Source organism: Dendrobates tinctorius, unplaced genomic scaffold (assembly GCF_039654945.1).
Source record: "Dendrobates tinctorius isolate UK_male_01 unplaced genomic scaffold, ASM3965494v1 ptg000011l, whole genome shotgun sequence".
Classification (NCBI taxonomy): Eukaryota; Metazoa; Chordata; class Amphibia; order Anura; family Dendrobatidae; genus Dendrobates; species Dendrobates tinctorius.
In genome coordinates this window covers 25,569,644-25,591,756 of record NW_027361679.1, presented here as the reverse complement: position 1 = coordinate 25,591,756, position 22,113 = coordinate 25,569,644, and the positions used below count along the sequence as shown (strand labels likewise).

General features: G+C 42.8%; 1 protein-coding gene across 2 annotated transcripts in view; it reads right to left on the bottom strand.

Annotated features, from left to right (window-relative positions):
* Positions 1-22,113, bottom strand: part of RASSF6 (Ras association domain family member 6) — a 275,225-nt gene that overhangs the window by 214,274 nt on the left and 38,838 nt on the right. For both annotated transcript variants that reach the window (XM_073590376.1, XM_073590367.1), the window contains exons 3-5: positions 14,301-14,379; positions 10,784-10,932; positions 9,576-9,673 (exon numbers count right to left, since the gene is read on the bottom strand). In XM_073590376.1, the coding sequence (XP_073446477.1) occupies positions 9,576-9,673; positions 10,784-10,932; positions 14,301-14,379 (326 nt within the window). The remainder of the gene's footprint in view (positions 1-9,575; positions 9,674-10,783; positions 10,933-14,300; positions 14,380-22,113) is intronic.

Sequence of the window (22,113 nt, the reverse complement as noted above, 5' to 3'; positions counted from 1 at the left end):
CAAAACATCATGCCACAGGAGAACCTTGACCTAATATTGGCTAATAAACAAGCAACTCTGATAAATCGGTTGCTTGAGGCATTCCCAGCACACAGCAGCGGTGATGGTTCTCACACGAGCCGTACGGGCCGGGGGGCAGCTTGGCAGAGGTGTTCGTGGTGCACACAGCAGAAGTGGCGTTGGAGACAGGGGTTTCATGACAATGTTGTGGACTGATTTTTCAAGTACCGCTCACACAACTGGTAATACTGCATCGATGGAAAGTGACAGGAGACAGCAGTTGTCAACTATGGTTACAAACTACTTTTCCTCCCATATCGATGTTCTCCCACACAGGTCATTCCCCTTTGACTATTGGGCCGCTAAACTGGACACCTGGCCTGAATTGGCCCAATATGCCTTACAGGAGCTCGCTTGCCCAGCTGCAAGTGTGCTATCGGAAAGAGTCTTCAGTGCGGCTGGATCAATCCTGACAGAAAAAAGGACCCGTCTGTCAACCCAAAATGTGGATGATCTAACCTTCATTAAAATGAACCATGCATGGGTTTCCAAGGATTTTGTCCCACCTTCCCCTGATGACACATAGGGTGACAGAAAAATGGCTTGCTTTGGTCCACCTCTTCCTGGGACTTGACCTATTTCACCTTTTGCATCAGCTGAATGTCCAACATCAACATATGCCACTTTCTAAAACTCCCTAACTGTGCTGCCTCCCCCCCCATGGCCGGGGTCACCACCTAGCGCACGACACCGTGTGAGTGCCATTGCCCTGGACAGGTGGGTAGGCCGACTCTTGGGCGCGGGCACTGGCACAGGGTCCCTCATAGTGCAATCAAGTGTCTCTGACGGTTGTGGTACACACCCACCGTCAGACACACTGCCGTACTATGAGGGGCCCAGTGCCAGTACCGACGCCCACGAGTGGGCCCCCCTTGCTTGGGCAGGGCCCCAGCATTTGCAATCTTTACCTCTCCCTGCTCCTCCGCTGTGTAGTCTGGGCCGTCAAATCCATACTGTGCCTGACACCATCTGAGCCTGCCTCCTGATGTATAGACATATATTTTGAATGTGTACACTATGCTATCCATACATGTTATCCGGGGATACGGTACCCTTTCTCACCTTTGTGCCATCACGTGCAATCCATACTGGGCCTAACACCGTCTGAGCCTGCCTCCTGATGTATAGACATATATTTTGAATGTGTACACTATGCTATTCAAACATGTTATCCGGGGATACGGTACCCTTTCTCACCTTTGTGCAATCACGTGCAATCCATACTGGGCCTAACACCGTCTGAGCCTGCCTCCTGATGTATAGACATATATTTTGAATGTGTACACTATGCTATCCATACATGTTATCCGGGGATACGGTACCCTTTCTCACCTTTGTGCAATCACGTGCAATCCATACTGGGCCTAACACCGTCTGAGCCTGCCTCCTGATGTATAGACATATATTTTGAATGTGTACACTATGCTATCCATACATGTTATCCGGGGATACGGTACCCTTTCTCACCTTTGTGCAATCACGTGTAATCCATACTGGGCCTGAGAACGGCTGGCGAGCTGTTAAGCAAGCTACAGCACCTGTGGTTTGCACAACTAAGTTTTTCATATTTTCAGGAATGACGGTTAGGCCTAATTCCCGGAACTGCGGTTGACCTGCACTTACTGGGAAATCATCGTTCGCGGGTAATAATTGTAATCACAGATCCCCATCACTAACGTTGTTCAGCGGGTTATCTGCACCTGTAAGCGACAAACGCTGGCCTTTTCAGTGTAGCGCACATGCAGCCATGGACATGTAAGGGCATGACACACCAGTTATTGGCCAATCTCATGTGCCAGAGCCTCACGTGTCCCTCTAGTAAGCCGGACTCGGACCGCGGGGCATGACGGAGTCTCGTTCGTTAACGGAATTAAGCTTGCAATGTGTGCATCTTTTCTGTAGCTGGCATGGTTGAGGTTTCCCAGGTGGAGTCGAATTAAACCGTAGGCTCCGCTCCTGGTGGTGCCCTTCTGGACATTCCTTTAAGGTTCAGCTTTGCAACCATACTGCCCATGTAAAACAAACACTTTGCCTTCATGAACGCTGTTTGGAGGGTCATGACTCGTGGGAATAACGCCGCCCAATCAGTTAACCTGCTAGAGAGATCCTTCGTTGCTCCCAAGCATGACATCACACTCCCTAGGAGGAAGGTAATGCCACTGTGGCGACCGTACTCCTGGGGGCGACACAAGTGCACTGATGCCCAGCCACTGCTCGATGAATCTGCTGGTACATTGACCCAGACCACTACATTCCCCTCGCACGCTACACGGCCTGAATCTGACCCTGATGAAACTCAGGTTACCCTTCCATCTTAAGTTCCATCTTACACGGTGACAAAGAGGAAGCTGCAGAAAGTGCAGGTTCGGCCCACCCGCTATCAGACACACCACCGTACTATCAGGGGCCCTGTGCCAGTGCCGTCGCCAACGAGTGGTCCCCCCCTGCTTGCTCAGGATCACAGCACTTGCAAGGTTGAAATACTGTGCAGTGAGATGGAAGATGGGAACGACGAGGAGTCCAGACTAGTACAGGGATTCCCTAGCGAGGAGACTTATTTCATTGTTTTCAATGTTGGGACAGCAATTTTTGGGGAGCACTATACTCTGGAGAATGATAGATGGGGCCCACCATACACTGGAACATTCCAAAGGTGGACATCAGACACTGGAGCAGCATCTACAGGGCCCATTATACACTAGAGCATTAGAAATGGGACCCATTATGTTTGGAGCATTATTTGGGCCCATAAGACAGTGGAGCTTCATCCATGGGGACCAACATATACTGTAGCATTATGTGGAGCTCATCATATACTGTTTCAAACATTATATGGGACCAATGATTCTGTATGGAGAAATAGATGGGCCTTGTCATGAGATGTAAAAAGTGAAGTATTTTTCATTGTACTATACCGCTATTTCTCTGCCGTATCGGAGCATGATGAGTTGAGGTATGTGTTAAAGGGGCGCTCTTTCGCCCAGGGCACATGAAAACCTGGAGCCAGCCCTACCCCCCCACAACTTTAGCCAAATAACCCCCATTTTTTAACTTGTATTATGAAGTTAATTAAGGTTGACAAGCTTAAGTAAGAAGAATTGATGCTTTTGGCATTCAAATGGGCACTGTAGGTGTGTTTCCTGTCCTCCTCTCACTGCCGACTTTTATTCCCCATTGACTTACATTGGGTTTCGTGTTTCGGGACAACCCCGACTTTTCCCTATAGTCGGCCGATCTTGCTCGACCCTACTTTTGGAAAAGTCGGGTTTCACGAAACGAAACTCCACCCTAAAAAAACAAAAGTCGCTCAACTCTAGTTACTACTATTGTTTACCCGTATTTTCATGATTTACCCAACTTGCCCCCATTTTACCTGCCATCTCCCTGCGTGGAGTAAATGTCTGTTAAGAGTAAATACGTTAACCCTTGATCTGCCTCCTGCCTGTCACTGAATCCCGCAACCTGCTCACACTCTCATCAAAAACCAGTAGTTGGAGGCTCGGATTCTGCTGCAGCGGAATATGGATGTATTCTCAGAGCTGCCGGGGCAGATCTCTGTGATACATCATGACATTGTCATCGACCCCGGGTAAGGGTACGGATGAAACCATACCGAGATCCAGAAGCCCGAAGGCAAGCCATCGCAGCCGAGGTTAAGCAAATGTTCCAGTTGGGAGTCATTGAGGAGTCCCGAAGTGAGTGGGCCAGCCCTATTTTCCTAATTACAAAACCAGACGAGTCATTACGCTTCTGTAATGACTTCAGGAAATTAAATGAAATGTCAAAATTTGACCTCTATCCCATGCCATGGGTGGACAACCTAATTGAGAAACTGGGGAAGGCCCACCACATTCAACCTCACAAAAGGTTACTGGCAGGTCCCATTAAGAGAGTCAGCGAAAGAAAAGACCGCTTTTAGAACACCAGAGGGTCTCTACCAATATGTTGTCTTGCCTTTTGGGTTACATGGGGCTCCGGCTACATTCCGGAAGCTGATGAACATAGTGTTAGCACCCCATCGGAAATACGCATCAGCATATCTAGAAGACATAGTCATCTTTAGTGCAGACTGGGACACCCACCTGTCCCAGGTACAAGCAGTACTGAAGTCTCTACGGATCGCGGGGTTGACGGCGAACCCAAAGAAATGCACATTAGGACTCACAGAGACTGGTACTTAGGTTACGTGATCAGCCGCGGGGTTATCAAACCCCAGAACAAGATGGAGGGCATCCAAAACTGGCCCAAGCCATTGAGTACCAAACAGGTGAGGGCATTTCTCGGCATCATTGGGTACTATTGCCGGTTTATACCCAATTTTCTGGGGAAGTTGTCACCCATAACTGACCTGTTAAAAGGTAAGAATTCAGTTATGGTCGCTGCAGTCCTCAAGTGGAGGAAGCATTCCAGTCCTTGAAGTCGGCGTTGTGTTGACAACCGTTCCTCATCAGCCCCATCATCAAGGAAACCTTTATCGTGCAAACCGATGCCTAAGAGGTAGGCCTAGGAGCGGTGCTGTCACAAGAGGTGAATGGGGAGGAGTCACCTATTTGAGCAAGAAACTGACCCCAGCAGAGAAAAATTATAGCGCAGTGGAGGAGTGCTTGGCTATTAAGTGGGCCTTGGAGTCCCTATGCTACCATTTGCTCGGGCATCAGTTTCGCTTGGCAATGGACCATTCACCCCTTTAGTTTCTCAGTGGGACATCAGGTGGGGAGGTCACAGGGAAATGCAGATGCCCTGTCACGTATGGTGACAAATGTTCAACCCCACAAGTTTGAACAGAGGGGGGGTATGTGAGGCAGTAACCGGTGTTATATGCGAGGGTCGCTATGTGTCCCCCCAGGATGTGCAAAGAAGCACATGGAATGTACCGTAGAGGTGCATTGCAGTCACAGGCATAGCTTTGATTATCATTCAAAATAAAAGTAAGTATTGGCCCTGGGTATGCTATGTGTTCAGGTCAGATATAAGAAAACCTGGTCTTTTTTTTTTTTTTTTTTAAATGGCCTACAGGATGGCAGCGGGGCAGTCCATTTCCTCCCCGGATCCAGGTTTTCCATGTGGTCATTGGCCACAGGTTCTTTTGTAAAAACCCCTGCAGCAAGGGGTGTGGGGTGTCAGTTTGGTTTTGGAAGCAGGCGAGCAGGAGGCTCTGCAGAGCTCAACCCATGTGAGGCAACAGAGGGCCAAGCGGAGCCAAAAGGCCTGGCACCATCAGCGTACATGGTGGTGCGGTCGCCCACGGCAACAGGTCACGGACTATCTTTGTTTTCCCGGCTGCATTCCGGAGGATCTGAGTTATTTTCTATTTGTGAGTAGGCTGAATATTAAAAGAGACTTTATTTTGAACTTTTCCTGGGTCACTGCTTCATCACTGCACAGCGTGGATACCGCTGCACCACAATATACACTGCCGTTCAAAAGTTTAGGATCACTTAGAAATTTCCTTATTTTTGAAAGAAAAGCACAGTTTTTTCCAATGAAGCTAACATTAAATGATTCAGAAATACACTCTATACATTGTTAATGTGGTAAATGACTATTCTAGCTGCAAACGTCTGGATTGTAATGCAATATCTTCATAGGTGTATAGAGGCCCATTTCCAACAACCATCACTCCAGTGTTCTTATGCTACTTTGTGTTTACTAACTGTGTAAGAAGGCTAATGGATGGTTAGAAAACCCTTGTGCAAGTATGTTAGCACAGCTGAAAACAGTTTGGCTGATTAGAAAAGCTATAATCCTGATCTTCCTTTGAGCTAGTTGAGAATCTGGAGCATTACATTTTTTTTTTTTTTTTAGAAAAAATAAGTCCAGCGCTGTAAGTCCATAAAATCCATTTTTCTTTTATTCCATAACTTCCAATAGTATAAAAGCAATTACGTCATAGTCCAGACATTAAAATCAAATGCGTTTCAAGGCAAAACCGTGCGTCTTAGGCCGGTTTCACATTAGCGCTTTTTAAGCGCACGCACGGCCGGGGGTAGCTCCGCCCCCGAGCCGGCTCTCTGCCCGGCGTGCCCGCCCCTTGCTTGTATCGCCGCCTACTAGCGGACAGCGGCGCCTGCGATCGGCGCACCCTATCTTTAGCATAGGGTGCGCAGATCGTGCGCAGGCCGTGCGCTAGTTGCGCTTTGACCTGCGCTGCGCACTTTTGACGGTGCGCCGTGCGCGCCAAAATCAAACTTTTCGGATTTTGGCGCGCACGGCGCACCGTCAAAAGTGCGCAGCGCAGGTCAAAGCGCAACTAGCGCACGGCCTGCGCACGATCTGCGCACCCTATGCTAAAGATAGGGTGCGCCGATCGCAGGCGCCGCTGTCCGCTAGTAGGCGGCGATACAAGCAAGGGGCGGGCACGCCGGGCAGAGAGCCGGCTCGGGGGCGGAGCTACCCCCGGCCGTACGTGCGCTTAAAAAGCGCTAATGTGAAACCGGCCTAAATCATTGACAAAGATCTAGTGGCAGACTGAACATTTTAGACTAGTTCACAGTTCAATCCCACCCACCAGATCCAGCTACCTGATAGGGACAGCTGTGTAGAGAAACCTGATAGACGATTAACCACTTACATTCTAGGATCATATATGACATCAGATTGGGTTTTTTTTTTATTCATAATGATAAATCAGATCCTGTCTAATATTGATGCCATGCGGGACCCTGGTGTTTAGCTGATAAATCCACCATGTTTCCCGGCTTATCAGTTTTCTTTTAATATCGCCACCTCTGGCTGGAATTTTAACCCTTTCTATACCTGACACCTCAAAAGCGGACACATCCCCTCCATGACTATTAATAAAATGTTTTGAAATTGCTGAACTTTTATTAATGATTTTGCTGGTGGTGGCATCTGAGAGGTGATGTCTTATCCTAATTTTCAATGGTCCTCCTGTGCAGCCAACATACTAGAGGTCACATAAAGCGCAGCGCACAGTGTACACCACATTACTGTTGTTGCAGTTTATATATGAATTAATCATATTCTCTTTTTTATTTGCACAAGAGGCAAAAGTTTTAGTATTTTTCATATACCTGCAACAGGTGCAGACATTGTGGCCGCATTTGTATGACCCTCTGGTACTGAGCCAATTGTCCTTTTTATTATTATTGCTGAGATAGAGGCTGGGGACAGAATATCTCCCAGAGTGGAGGCTTTTTTAGCAATAAATTTCACAGGATTTTCTCCAGTTTTTTGTCCTGATATAATATAGGTAATCGGTTTTTAATGATGTTAGTTATATTTTTGCAGTATGGGCTGTACATAGTTGTAAAAACCACTCCATCATTTTTATTACCTGCATAATTAGATCTATATTTGTGACATTTTTTCCTGTCTCCTGTTTCTTTCAACATCTCTGCTCTGTCCTTGTTACTGATTATGTCCTCAGCCCTATCTAGCATCCACTTAGAGTAACCCCTTCCTGTCAGTCTGACACGCGTCCCATCTTTTACTTTTTCAAAAGTTTCATGTAAAGATGAATTCCTTTAGAACCTATACAGCTATCCAAGGGGGACGTTTTTAATGACATTCTTTTGGTGACAGGACTGTGCCAATAGAGTGGAGTTTGTGGCTGTACTTTTACGGTAGGGGGACACTAGGATTTTATTTGTGGAATACAAACTGAGCGTCACATCCAGAAAGTTAATGGAGCGGATTCCAATTGAATGGGTAAATCTCAGATTCATTCCATTGTCATTGTAATGTTGAATGGGAAGGGAGTGTAGGATTGGAATAATAGGGCATTAAACATACAAATCATCTGATAATTTTGGGCTGATTGCTCCCAATGCTACAGCTTCCAACAAGAGAGTTTTTAATTTATTTTGGAAGACTTATGTAGGATTGTTGTTCAGAGGTTTGTATATGTCCTCATTTTGTAGCATGTTCTGATTCAACTTTTCATAGAGACATGAGTCCAGGAGAACCACAGCGCCTCCTTTGTCTGCCTTTCTGATGGTTAGGTTAGTGTTTGACTTTAACTCTTTCAGAGCCTGCTTCTCGCCTCTGCTGAGATTGTGTCTTATCTTCTCCTGGTCAGCATTTTCCTTCAGGCTATCAAATCCCGTTCAACAATTTCTTGGAATGTGTCCAAAATCTGGGGTCTTGATTTTATTGGATAGTAAAAAGGCTTTTTCACACAAAAATGTCTGTTAAGATCTTCATCTTGAGTCATTACATTTTTTGGTTCCATTAAACTCTCAAAATGGCCAGAAAAAAAGAACGTTCATGTGAAACTCGACAGTCTATTCTTGTTCTTAGAAATGAAGGCTATTCCAAGCGAGAAGTTGCCAAGAAACTGAAGATTTCCTACAACGGTGTGTATTACTCCCTACAGAGGAGAGCACAAACAGGCTCTAACCAGAGTAGAAAGAGAAGTGGGAGGTCCCGCTGCTCAACTGAGTAACAAGAGAAGTACATTAAAGTCTGTAGATTGAGAAATCGACGCCTCACAGGTCCTCAACTGGCAGCTTCATTAAATAGTACACGCAAAACGCTAGTGTCAACGTCTACAGTGAATAGGCGACTCCGGGATGCTGGCCGTCAGGGCAGAGTGGCAAAGAAAAAGCCATATCTGAGATTGGCTAATAAAAGGAAAAGATTAATCTGGGCAAAAGAACACAGACATTGGATAGAGGAAGATTGGTAAAAAGTGTTATGGACAGACGAATTCAAGTTTGAGGAGTTTGGATCACACAGAACAACATTTATGAGACGTAGAACAACTGAAAAGATGCTGGAAGAGTGCCTGACACCATCTGTGATGGTCTGGGGTTGCTTTGGTGCTGGTAATGTGGGAGATTTGTACAAGGTAAAAGGGATTTTGAAAAAGGAAGTCTATGACTCCATTTTACAACGCCATGCCATACCATGTAGACAGCGCTTAATTGGAGCCAATTTTATCCTACAACAGGACAATGACCCAAAGCACTCCTCCAAATTATGCAAGAACTATTTAGGGAAGAAGCAGGCAGCTGGTATTCTATCTGTAATGGAGTGGCCAGCTCAGTCACCAGATCTCAACCCCATTGAGCTGTTGTGGGAGCAGCTTGACCGTATGGTATGGAAAAAGTGCCCATCAAGCCAAACCAACTTGTGGGAGGGGCTTCTGGAAGCATGGGGTGAAATTTCTCCAGATTACCTCGGTAAATTAACTGCTAGAATGCCAAAGGTCTGCAGTGCTGAAATTGCTGCAAAGGGAGCATTCTTTCACGAAAGCAAAGTTTGAAGGAGAAAATTATTATTTCAAATAAAAATCTTTTTCAAATCTTGTCAATGTCTAAACTAGATTTTAAATTCATTTGGCAACTCATTCATTTGATTAATAAAAGTATGAGTTTTCATGGAAAACACAAAATTGTCTGGGTGACCCCAAACTTTTGAACGGTAGTGTGTATATATGATGTTTTATATATTAAATTGCTCCATAAATCTATGACCATGTAGACAATGACATTACATCTTTCCATTAGTCTTTTAGTGCATTAAGGGGTTAATTATTGAAGCAATTTTACCGTCTTTTGAGTCTGACTCAAAATCTGAATTCATGACAGGCTCATCTATTTCTTCAATGTGATAAAGGTCATCAAATTCACCCCAGCGCATCATTCCACTAAAAGAAAAAAAAGGTAACAATGTCTATATTTGACATTAAATACAGTAATATGTAGGTCACAGACTTATATATGCTATTCCATACATCTTTGTATGTGTGTTTGTTTATTTGTTTTATTTTTAACTAGTCCAAGTAACAAAGCAAAGAATCTGTCAGTGGGTTTTGCTATGTAATCTGAAGACAGCACGAGATAGGGGATGAAACACATATTTGAGTAATCTGTCTCTTTTTTGTCTGTGTACTGTTGCTTACTTACAAAGAAAGTTTAATCACCTGGAGATTATCACTGCCTGGACTGCAGGTCAAGTGCCTGCTAGACGGATCACAACCCTTCTTTAATAAGCAGCTCACTGTCCACAAACAATGTACACAGAGAGCTGTGGTGTAGGTGTGGTTAGCTTTTGAGCTCTGCTATATGTTACATCTAAAGACTCTGATTGTGTCACAACTGCTGCACCCTTCTTGGAATCAGGGTCTCTTTTCCTACATTATGCTACTCTCCTATGAGGCAGCAAAAATCTGGTGACAGATTCCCTTTAAATCACATATTCCTATATTAGTGTCATGGTCTGCATCAATGGCACTTATATCACTGCCTTCACTTTTTGTTTTCACTTTTTATGCTGAATTAAAGGACATGTGTCATTAGCGCATTACCCATTGTTTAAACCAGGTTTTTATGCTCACATTTTTTTTTTTTTACATTTTTGCTACCTTTTTTATTTTTCATATTATAGTCTATATTTATGAATAAAATCTAGTAATTTTCACAATAATCATTACACTAGACTCATACTTTCCATTCTGGATAGGAAGTCACATGGACATAGACAGCAATAAACTGGGCTCTGGTTCTCTAACTTCTACATGAGACCTTTGGAGGCAGGCTGCAGGGAAAGGTCATTATGTGTGGAGTTTAAATTAGGGTTCTTGTGGAAGTTATTTGATTCATGTTGCAGAAAAACCTATAAATGATCATTTGGAAACCTTTAATATTAATGGATATTACACTAATTAGAAATCCAGAATCCTCACAAGTAGAATATAATGTGAAGATTCCACTAATAATACAGTTTGTTCTAAGTTGTCACTTCGCATGAAGAATACCTCTTTGTTATGCTTGATCCAATAACTTCGGGCAGTTGGATACATTCTGAAGAAACACATTTTTCGTCTTGCATTTGAAATCTAATGGGTCTTTGGACTCCCCAGAATATCTCAATAAGTCCAGATAAAACAATCTGTTTCCTGTCATCCTGTGATAAGATACAGAGCTTTGTATTAAGCGGACACATTATTATATTATTCACATAAGCAGTAATGGCCCATCTATTTGCTTATTTGTATTCTTTTAAGTATTATTGCTGCCTCTATTTTTGCTTTTCAAGTTCCTAAAATGCTGCAGACACTTAGGCTAGTTTCACACTAGCGTTTTTTTGTGCTATGTTTTTGCGCAGTGCAAACGCATACAAAAAACGCATCATGTACTGTAGTATATAAGTAATATATTGCTATGTTGTTTTTACCTTTTATTATTTGATTAAATTTTTGTTGGGGGGTTTTAGGGTTCCTGGAGAACTGGGCCAACTTATCTGTTGGCTACAGGGTCTTAGCTAGGGATGTATTAACACCTAATAAGAATGTAGTATTCAAGCACGAAAAAACGATCAGTAGTCAGCTGGAAAATACTAAAACATGAAAACACCTACAAAGAACCCTGCAAGGACCAAGTAATGATAGTATAAATAAAATATACAATTTTTATTTAATACTAGCTGAAGAGCCCGGCGCTGCCCGGGCATAGTAACTAACTACGGTTAGTTATAACAAATTATAATGATTATATCTATATATAAAGCTGAGGGTAGAGCTCCGCCCACTCCGCATAGCCACATTCACTATAATATCCCACATCATCCAGTCAGCCAGAGCTACCGGACTACTACCCCTAATATCCCACATCATCCCGTCAAAGCCACCGGACTACTACTACCCCTAATATCCCACATCATCCTGTTAGCCAGAGCAACCAGACAACTACCACTAATATCCCACATCATCTCGTCACAGCCGCCGGACTACTACCACTAATTTCCCACATCATCCCATCAGAGCCACCAGACTTCTACCCCTAATATTCCACATCATTCCGTCAGAGCCACCGGACTACTACCCCTAATATCCCACATCATCCCGTCAGCCAGAGCCACCGGACTACTACCCCCAATATCCCACATCATTCCGCCAGCCTGGGGTCAGAACCAGAGCGCTGAGTGGAACGGTCCTAACTTCCATATCGGGGATCCCTTTAAGAGAGGCCTGGCATCAGAACCGGAGCACTGAGTGGATTTGCCCTGACTTTCATACCAATGATCCCTTTAATACAAGACTGGGGTGAGAATCAGAGTGCTGAGGGATTTACCTTAACTTTCATACCGGAGATCACTTTAAGAGAGGCCTGGGGTCAGTACCAAAGCACAGAGTGGATTTGCCCTCACTTCCATACCGGGAATCCCTTTAAGAGGGGCCTGGTGTCAGAACCAGAGCGTTGAGTGGAATTGCCCTAACTTCCATACCAATGATCCCTTTAAGAGGTCCTGGGGTCAGAACCAGAGCGCTGAGTGGAACGGTCCTAACTTCCATACCGGGGATCCCTTTAAGAAAGGCCTGGCATCAGAACCAAAGCGCTGGATGGATTTGCCCTGACTTCCATACCAATGATCCCTTTAAGAGAGGCCTGGGGTCAAACCAAAGTGCTGGATGGATTTGCCCTGACTTCCATACCATTGATCCCTTTAATAGAAGCCTGGGGTCAGTATCAGAGCGCTGAGGGATTTGCCCTAACTTCCATACCGGAGATCCCTTTAAGAGGGAAGATGTGCCTATGGGAGAGAGGATATGTGATGGGGATAAGGGCACAGGAGGGGGGATTCATTTCTGTCATGTGCTCACTGCTCCTTTCTGGGGGGCAGACAATGGCTGGGAGCTTATGTTCTCGGGGATGCTAGATTTCTCCCACCCGGTCATTGTCTGCTGAGGTGTCGTGGAGTGAGAAAACTGTTGCTCATAGCAACCAATCACAGCTCAGCTTCTTTTAAACATCTCCGGTGAAATGAAAGATGCTTAGTGGTTGATTGCAAGGAAAACTGTTGCTCATAGCAACCAATCACAGCTCAGCTTCTTTTAAACAGCTCTGGTGAAATGAAAGATGCTTCGTGATTGGTTGGTGATACACACATACACACACACATACATTCAGTTTTATATATAGAGATATAGTGGACTGGACAAAAATGATTAACAAAATGAGTAATTATCCCTTCCCTCGTCCATAATCCCCCCCATCCCTCTACGCCGATGTCACTGATTCAGTCAGACTGCCATATTACTCGCCCAAGGACTGCATCGCAATCCTCAGACTGGATGTTTTCTCTTCTGTCGTCAGCGTGACAGCATTTATTTCTATGATGCTGGCATGGTCAGGTCAGGAGAGCAGACAGCCAGTCTGAGGATTGCGATGAGATCCTCGGGCATAGGGCAGCCTGATTGAATCACTGACACTGGCAGATGGATGGGCAGGATTATGGGCAGGTGAAAGGGTAAACATTCGTTTGGAATTAACATACGTTTGACTAGCCTACACGCGAAAATAAATTTTCCACATAAATTTTTCTTACAGCAACACAAAGAAGCAATGTACAGCAATAAGAGTTACATAGGCAAAATTCCCTTTAACAGAATCTATCCCATAGAGTTATAAGGTTATAGAAGAAGTAGGATGGGGTAGGGTCAAGTACACAAATGGTGTGGTGTGACATGGAGACATGGAGACAAAAAGTAGCATGATTTTCTTAGTTGGTGGGGAAGAAGGTTATGGATGAAGAGCATTGACCTGTTATACAGAGCAGTTGTACATTAAAACTTTCTCTAATTTGTTTTTTTATATATGAGGTCTTCTGCTGAAATTAGGGAAGTGGGAGGAGAAAATGGGGGATGGAAAAGGCAAGTAAAATATATAACTGTTAGGATTGTGGGATAGAGAAGAGAGTGCTGATAATGTGTGCAAACTGTAAAGCACTGCAGAATACGCAGAATATAGTGGTGATATATAAATAAAGAGTTTCTTATTATTATTATTATATGAGGTAGTGAAATAGTCCTGTTTAGCAGAGGTGAGGGTTCACTTGGATTTGAAAACTGCTTGAAAGAATATGCTAAAGTCTTCCTGTAAGGGTGTTTTCTTCCAGTGCTGCTCTGCAATCGCAGCTTTTATGCGAGGTTGGTGTGCCAGAGTTTTCTATTGAATCATTGCATTCTGCTATGTACTAGTCAAGAGATGATGCAAGTGTGGCATTACAGAAAGCAGTGGCTAAGCCATGGAGTGAATATATGGTGGACAGAGGTAGAAGAAAGTTAACAGAGTGTGTGAAAGAGGCAAAATGTTGCATCCCCACAGAATATGGCACCTGGGTAACTGCCGATGTGGTTACCCTCTCCCCAGCTGCTATGCCAAAGCTTATGCCTAATTATTGCAATCACCATATCAAATTAAATTATCTAGAATTCCAACATAATAGGTATGAAAATGTAAATTTGTATTAATAATGACAATCTGTTTACTTACCTGGTGATATGTTATTTGTAGGTTCTTTTTGTCCTTGAAATAACAGTTATATGACTTAAGTAGTGAATTAAGCTGACTTCTAAAATACAAGCAAAAATGACAAAATATATATAAACATGGCATTTACACATTTACAGTGATCATCCTTAGCATTAAAACATATTTTGTAGGTCACTAGAGTGATGCCAAAACAATTCTGACCAGTCAAGATATCAAACTTGTTTTTACAGCACATCTCAAAGTTGATCATTCAGTTTGAGATATACAAGGAAATTGGAGGAACAAGTCATCACCTTTCATGTTATACAAACTAGTCCTGATTATTTCAGTCAATTCTGCACACAGAAGCCTCTGACAGTAGGAAATGCCACTGTCAATTAAGAGGTATACTGTATCTGTAAGGGTAGGTTTCCACAGTCAGGTACAGCATTGCTTTGGACGCAGCACATGTTCGCTCAGTCCAAAGTGCTGCCGGCTATTGAACGCCGGTGATTCCGCATGTGTTCATTGAACCATGCGGAATCACCGCGTCCTATACATTGGACAGTGATATTTCTAAGTAGACGCGCCACATGTGCGCATATGCAGGGACGCTGGAGGCGTCTTTGCACGCATAGTGGAGGTGGGATTTCATGAAATTCCATCCACTATGCTGTAATATCTGGCCGCTGCAGGTTGGACTCTACAGATGAACGCAGCATCCAATCCGCAGCGTTTACTGACCATGGAAACATGCCCTAAGAGTGTTTAAGTAGGTGGTAAATGACAAAGTAATATCCACATGAATGCCAGGTCTCATGGTTTACCAGATGAACATTGCAGAGAGCTTCACACCATCTTCCCTTGTTTGCTCGTTTTTCCATTCTTGTGCCATTACTAGACCAAGCATGTGGAACACACACACCTGGCCATTCACATTACAGAAAAGAAAATGGGAAGTATTTATCCAGATAAACATGTCAAAATTGTGGCGTAATTTGTGCCAAAGAATTGTCTTTCATGACTTGCACCATAATTATTATGTGTTTCAGACATTTTTTAAAACTTGTCTAACTAGGGACTTGACCTTGAAGAAGGGAGCATGGCTTGTCAGAAAAGAGATCTGGTTTTATGTACAACATAATGTGCCAATAAGTGGACTATAATTGTAGCACCCATTTTTGGCACAAAGTAAGCCAATTAACAAGTTAATGTAAAATGTAAGACTGAACAGTCTTAAAGTTGGACAGATTTATCAAATAGAATGAACCACTTTGATAAATTCGGCATATTTTAAGAGTCTGCTCTTGCATTTTCTAAGAATTAAACTGTTTTGAAATATAATCCCCATTTTGATTCAACAAATTAGGCCACCTTCTTCGGCTTTTTTCATGTTCCATTTTTTATGCTCTTGTGTACATTGAGGGAGCTTTTAGTGGAGGACAGGGGTTAGATAGCATGGACAGTCTAAATCTGTGTAGGTGTAAATGATACTCAGCTCTGCTCTATACCACACAGTAGCTGCAGAGATCAGGACGGAGAAAAGAGCTGTGTAATTACATTTCTGAAAGGAGAAGGCTTGTTCTTCGGAGTATCTGGGGGTGTGTTCAATTTTCCCTGCATGATGCCTCCTGCTTTTGATTGGACTGTTTCATACAGGGGAAAAGTAAACACATCTGTGATACTGTTCTGTTGGGCATTTCTTAAATTATAACCTAAACTTCACAAGGTAGTTTCTCCGCAATGGAGATAAGAAATTAAAAACTATGATTTATTCAGCTCTGCAGCCACTGTTCCATTATGTGACCAATTCAACATGCTAAACCTGTGTAATGAGGTGGCGGAGAACCCCATTGCTTCAGCGCGCTCTCCTATGTGCTGGTCCCGTGCACTTCACTGTATTAATGTAATGTATGGGCTGTGTTTGCAATGTATAATGTCTGTTCTTGTATTAATGTGTTATTAATGTCATGACTGCTGTTTCCGTACTCCATATATCTATATAGTGTATACTGTATATTAGAATTAGGGATCGCAGAAGTTAACTTGGTGGGTGGGGTTAACAGCCCCAGGAAGGAGCAGGAAGTTCCTGCTCCTCAGTCAGTAGCCCAGGCACATTTGCCCTTGGCAGGTGTGCCGCAACAGCCGGGGCATTGCCAGACCCCAGGAGGGGGATAAAATCTGTTGCCCGGGATTTAAGGACAGCAAACATGGGTCCCAGGACAGCGTAAGGGCCCCACTGAAGGGACTTCAAGCGTCCTGATTCCGGCGAAAGGACTAACGCCTCTTTCGGCTGCTGTGGCTTTTGTGGGTATGGCCGTGGACGAAGCTAGGGTGAGAGCAGAAAGCCAGTGTTTGTACTGTATTCATATCTGTTATTAAAGTTTTTCTCCCTGTTAGATTGAAAGTTGTGTCTGGATGGCGTCTGTCCTGCCAATTTTTGTGCAAGGTGCCGGGGTGTACACTGACTGTGGCTTAGTTGACTCAGCTCAAACTACCACACCAGGCCATCTTGTTACACCTGGCGAAAGCTCATATTTAAATTTTCATCATGATCCATCTGTCAAACTTTTTTCCAAATGCACCACAGATTTTCAATGTACATTAGACCTGTATGCAAGAGGTAAATGGATTTAGCAGAATATTGCATTGCAGACAGCTCAGGATGAGATTTGTTTCATAGCTACAGTTGTGGCCAAAAGTATTGACACCCCTGCAATTCTGTCAGATAATACTCAGTTTCTTCCTGAAAATGATTGCAAACACAAATTCTTTGGTATTATTATCTTCATTTAATTTGTCTTAACTGAAAAAACACAAAAAGAATTGCCCTAAAGAAAAATTGGATATAATTCCACACCAAACATAAAAAAGAGGGTGGACAAAAGTATTGGCACTGTTCGAAAAATCATGTGATGCTTCTCTAATTTGTGTAATTAACAGCACCTGTAACTTACCTGTGGCACCTAACAGGTGTTGGCAATAACTAAATCACACTTGCAGCCAGTTGTCATGGATTAAAGTTGACTCAACCTCTGTCCTGTGTCCTTGTGTGTACCACATTGAGCATGGAGAAAAGAAAGATCAAAGAACTGTCTGAGGACTTGAGAAACCAAATTGTGAGGAAGCATGAGCAATCTCAAGGCTACAGGTCCATCTCCAAAGACCTGAATGTTCCTGTGTCTACCGTGCGCAGTGTCATTAAGAAGTTTAAAGCCCATGGCACTGTGGCTAACCTCCCTACATGTGGACGGAAAAGAAAAAATTGACAAGAGATTTCAACGCAAGATTGTGCGGATGTTGGATAAAGAACCTCGACTAACATCCAAACAAGTTCAAACTGCCCTGCTGTCCGAGGGTACAACAGTGTCAACCCGTACTATTCTTCATTGTCTGAATGAAAAGGGACTGTATGGTAGGAGACCCAGGAAGACCCCACTTCTTACCCCGAGACACAAAAAAGCCAGCCTGGAGTTTGCCAAAACTTACCTGAAAAAGCCTAAAACATTTTGGAAGAATGTTCTCTGGTCAGATGAGACATAAGTAGAGCTTTTTGGGCAAAGGCATCAACATAGAGTTTACAGGAGAAAAAAAGGCATTCAAAGAAAAGAACACAGTCCCTACAGTCATATATGGTGGAGGTTCCCTGATGTTTTGGGGTTGCTTTGCTGCCTCTGGCACTGGACTGCTTGAAAGTGTGCATGGCATTAGAAGTCTGAAGACTACCAACAAATTTTGCAGCATAATGTAGGGCCCAGTGTGAGAAAGCTGGGTCTCCCTCAGAGGTCATGGGACTTCCAGCAGTACAATGACCCAAATCACACTTCAAAAAGCACTAGAAAATGGTTTGAGAGAAAGCACTGGAGACTTCTAAGGTGGCCAGCAATGAGTCCAGACCTGAATCCCATAGAACACCTGTGGAGAGATCTAAAAATGGCAGTTTGGAGAAGGCACCCTTCAAATATCAGGGACCTGGAGCAGTTTTCCAAACAAGAATGGTCTAAAATTCCAGCAGAGCATTGTAAGAAACTCATTGATGGTTACCGGAAGCGGTTGGTCGCAGTTATTTTGGCTAAAGGTTGTGCAACCAAGTATTAGGCTGAGGGTGCCAATACTTTTGTCTGTCCCATTTTTGGAGTTTTGTGTGAAATGATCAATGTTTTGCTTTTTGCTTCATTCTCTTTTGTGTTTTTTCATTTAAGACAAATTAAATGAAGATAATAATACCAAAGAATTTGTGTTTGCAATCATTTTCAGGAAGAAACTGAGTATTATCTGACAGAATTGCAGGGGTGTCAACACTTTTAGCCACCACTGTATATTATAATCTATACCCCTATGTATTACAGTAGCAGAATTGTGGATGAGATTTCACCAAATTTTATCTACATGCTGCATAAAAAAAATCTGCAGCATACAGCTCCATGCCACATTTTTTCATGTTACACCCACAAACTTAAATGTAATTTATTTGGATTTTATGTGATGTACCAATAAATTAGCAAATACTTGTGAAGTGTAAAGGAAATTATATATGGTTTTCTAATTGTTTTTAAAATATAAATCTGAAAATTGTGAAGTGCATTTGTATTCAGCCCCCCCTGAGTTAATACTTTGTAGGACCACCTTTTGCTGCAACTACTGCTGAATGTCTTTTGAGGTATGTCTCTACCAGCTTTGCACCACATCTAGAGGCTGAAATTTTTGTCCATTCTTCTATGTAAAATAGCTCTATGGATGGTGAGCGCATCTGTGAACAGCAGTTTTCTAGTCTTGGCACAGATTCTCAATGAGATTTAGGTCAGGACTTTGATTGGGCCATTCAATCATATGAATATGCTTTGATCTAAACCAATGTTTCCCAAACTCCAGTCCTCATAGCCCCTAACAAATCATGTGTTCAGGAATTTAATATTGCACTGGTGATGGAATTATTATTAAGGCATCTGAAACTGCCACAGGTTCTCACCTGTGCAATACTAAGGAAATCCTGAAAACATGATGTGTTGGGGGCTGCGATAACATGGTTTGGGAAACACTGTTCTAAACCATTCCATTGTAGCTCTGGGAGTATTTTAGGGTCATTGTCCTGCTGGAAGGTGAACTTACACTCCAGTTTCAATTCTATTGCAGCCTCTGACAGTTTTTCCTCCTGGATTGCCCTGTATTTAACTCCATCAACCTTCATATAAACTCTGACATGCATTTCTGACCATGCTGAAGAAAAGCATCCCCACAGCCTTATACTGCCACCACCATGTTTGACGGTGGGGATGGTTTTCTTTTTTTAGAATGAGAAGAAATTTTCTACTTTGGTCTCATCTGACCAGAGCACCTTCTTCCACATGCTAACTTTGCCACAATTCCATTTGTGGAGTATACGACTAATAATTGTCCTCCTTTAGACCAAGTTTCCCACCTGATCTGTGAATCTCAGCAGCTCCTCCAGAGTGACTGCTTCTGTAAATAGTGCTCTCCCTGCTTTGGATGTCAGTTTAGGTAGATGCAGATAAGGAGGATTTTCAGATAATCTGTGCTGCTGGTATCCCACATAATAAATCCAAATCTAAATAGAAAGTACATGCGGTTTTACTTTATGTACTCAACATGGTTTAAAGAACTACAGACTTCATTGGGTCATGTCTGGATTTGCAGATTACCCGCAAATCCTCCTTGTCTGTGTTTTCCCTTTATGATGACCCACTGGACCTGCAGCTTCTGGATGTATAAGTGATTGAAATGTTGTGTATACACATCTAAATCAGGTTAGTATAACCTTATCCAAATGCCTTTATCTCCCTTGGATAAAACCCTACGGTGGTGTCTTTTTCCTCCTAGTTTTATTCAGTTTTGGTGGATGGCCATTTCTTGGTAGGTTTGCAGTTATAGGCAACAAAAAGAAGGTCATGCCAGCTCACCACTGAAGTAAATGAGGATACAGTGTGCATGGAACCATGAGCCGACCACTCGTGTTGGCAATGTAGAAAAAGGAGAAGGCGTTCCCAGCTTCTGGTAAAATATCAAATGTTGCCTTTAATCCATCAAAATTTAAAAAATCAAAGACAGAAAGGTCAGCAAGCAACGCGTTTCGAACATGGTTGTTCCATGTCAACAATCATGTTAGAAACGCGTTGCTTGCTGACTTACCTGTCTTTGATTTTTTAAATTTTGATGGAATAAAGACAACATTTGATATTTTATCAGAAGTTGGGAATGCCTTCTCCTTTTTCTAGGTTTGCGGTTATGCCATACTCCTTCCATTTTTGGATCAAACAGTCCTTCGTGAGATGTTCAGAGCTTGAGCTTTTTTTTTTTTTTTTTTTTTTTTTAATCATCCAACGCTGTTTTACGCTTTTCCATAACTTTACCTATGACTTGTTTGGTGTATCCCTTAGTTTTCATGATGGTGTTTGATCCCTAATGTTCTCAAACAAACCTCTGAGGTCTTTACAGAACAACTGTAATTATACTGAGAATAAATTACAAACAGGTGGACTCTATTTACTAATTATATGACTTCTGGGGACAATTGGTCACTCAGGATTTTATTTAGGGATATCAACCTATAGGGGACTGAATACAAATGCACATCCCAATTTTCAAATTTATATTTTTTTAATAATTAGAAAATCATTTATAATTTCCTTTACACTTCACAAGTACTTGCTACTTTGTGTTGATATATCACATAAAATCTCAATAAAATACAGTACTGTTCAAAAGTTTAGGGTCACTTAGAAATGTCCTTATTTTTTAAAGAAAAGCACAGTTTTTTCCAATGAAGATAACAATAAATGATTCAGAAATACTCTCTATACATTGTTACTGTGGTAAATGACTATTCTAGCTGCAAAAATCTGGTTTGTAATGCAATATCTTCATAGGTGTATAGAGGCCCATTTTCTACAACCATCACTCCAGTGTTCTTATGGTACTTTGTGTTTGCTAACTGTGTAAGAAGGCTAATGGATGGTTAGAATTCCCTTGAAAAGCCTTGTGCAAGCATGTTAGCACGGCTGGAAAACAGTTTGGCTGATTAGAGAAGCTATAAACCTGACCTTCCTTTGAACTAGTTGAGAATCTGGGGCATTACGTTTGTTGGTTCCATTAAACTCTCAAAATGGCCAGATAAAAAGAATTTTCATGTGAAACTCGACAGTTTATTCTTGTTCTTACAAATGAAGGCTATTCCATGAGAGAAATTGCAAAGAAACTGAAGATTTCCTACAACGGTGTGTACTACTCCCTTCAGAGGAGAGCACAAACAGGCTCTAATAAGAGAAGAAAGAGAAGTGGGAGGCCCTGCTGCACCACTGAGCAACAAGACAAGTACATTAGAGTCTGTAATTTGAGAAATCGACGCCTCACAGGTCCTCAATTGGCAGCTTCATTAAATAGTACACTCAAAACGCCAGTGTTAACGTCTACAGTGAATAGGCGACTCCGGGATGCTGGCCTTCAGGGCAGAGTGGCAAAGAAAAAGCCATATCTGAGACTGGCTAATAAAAGGAAAAGATTAATATGGGCAAAAGAACACAGACATTGGACAGAGGAAGATTGGAAAAAAGTGTTATGGACAGACGAATTCAAGTTTGAGGTGTTTGGATCACACAGAAGAACATTTATGAGACGCAGAACAACTGAAAAGATGCTGGAAGAGTGCCTGACACCATCTGTCAAGCATGGTGGAGGTAATGTGATGGTCTGGGGTTGCTTTGGTGCTGGCAAAGTGGGAGTTTTGAACAAGGTAAAAGGGATTTTGAATGAGGAAGGCTATCACTCTATTTTGCAACGCCATGCCATACCCTATGGACAGCGCTTGATTGGAGCCAAT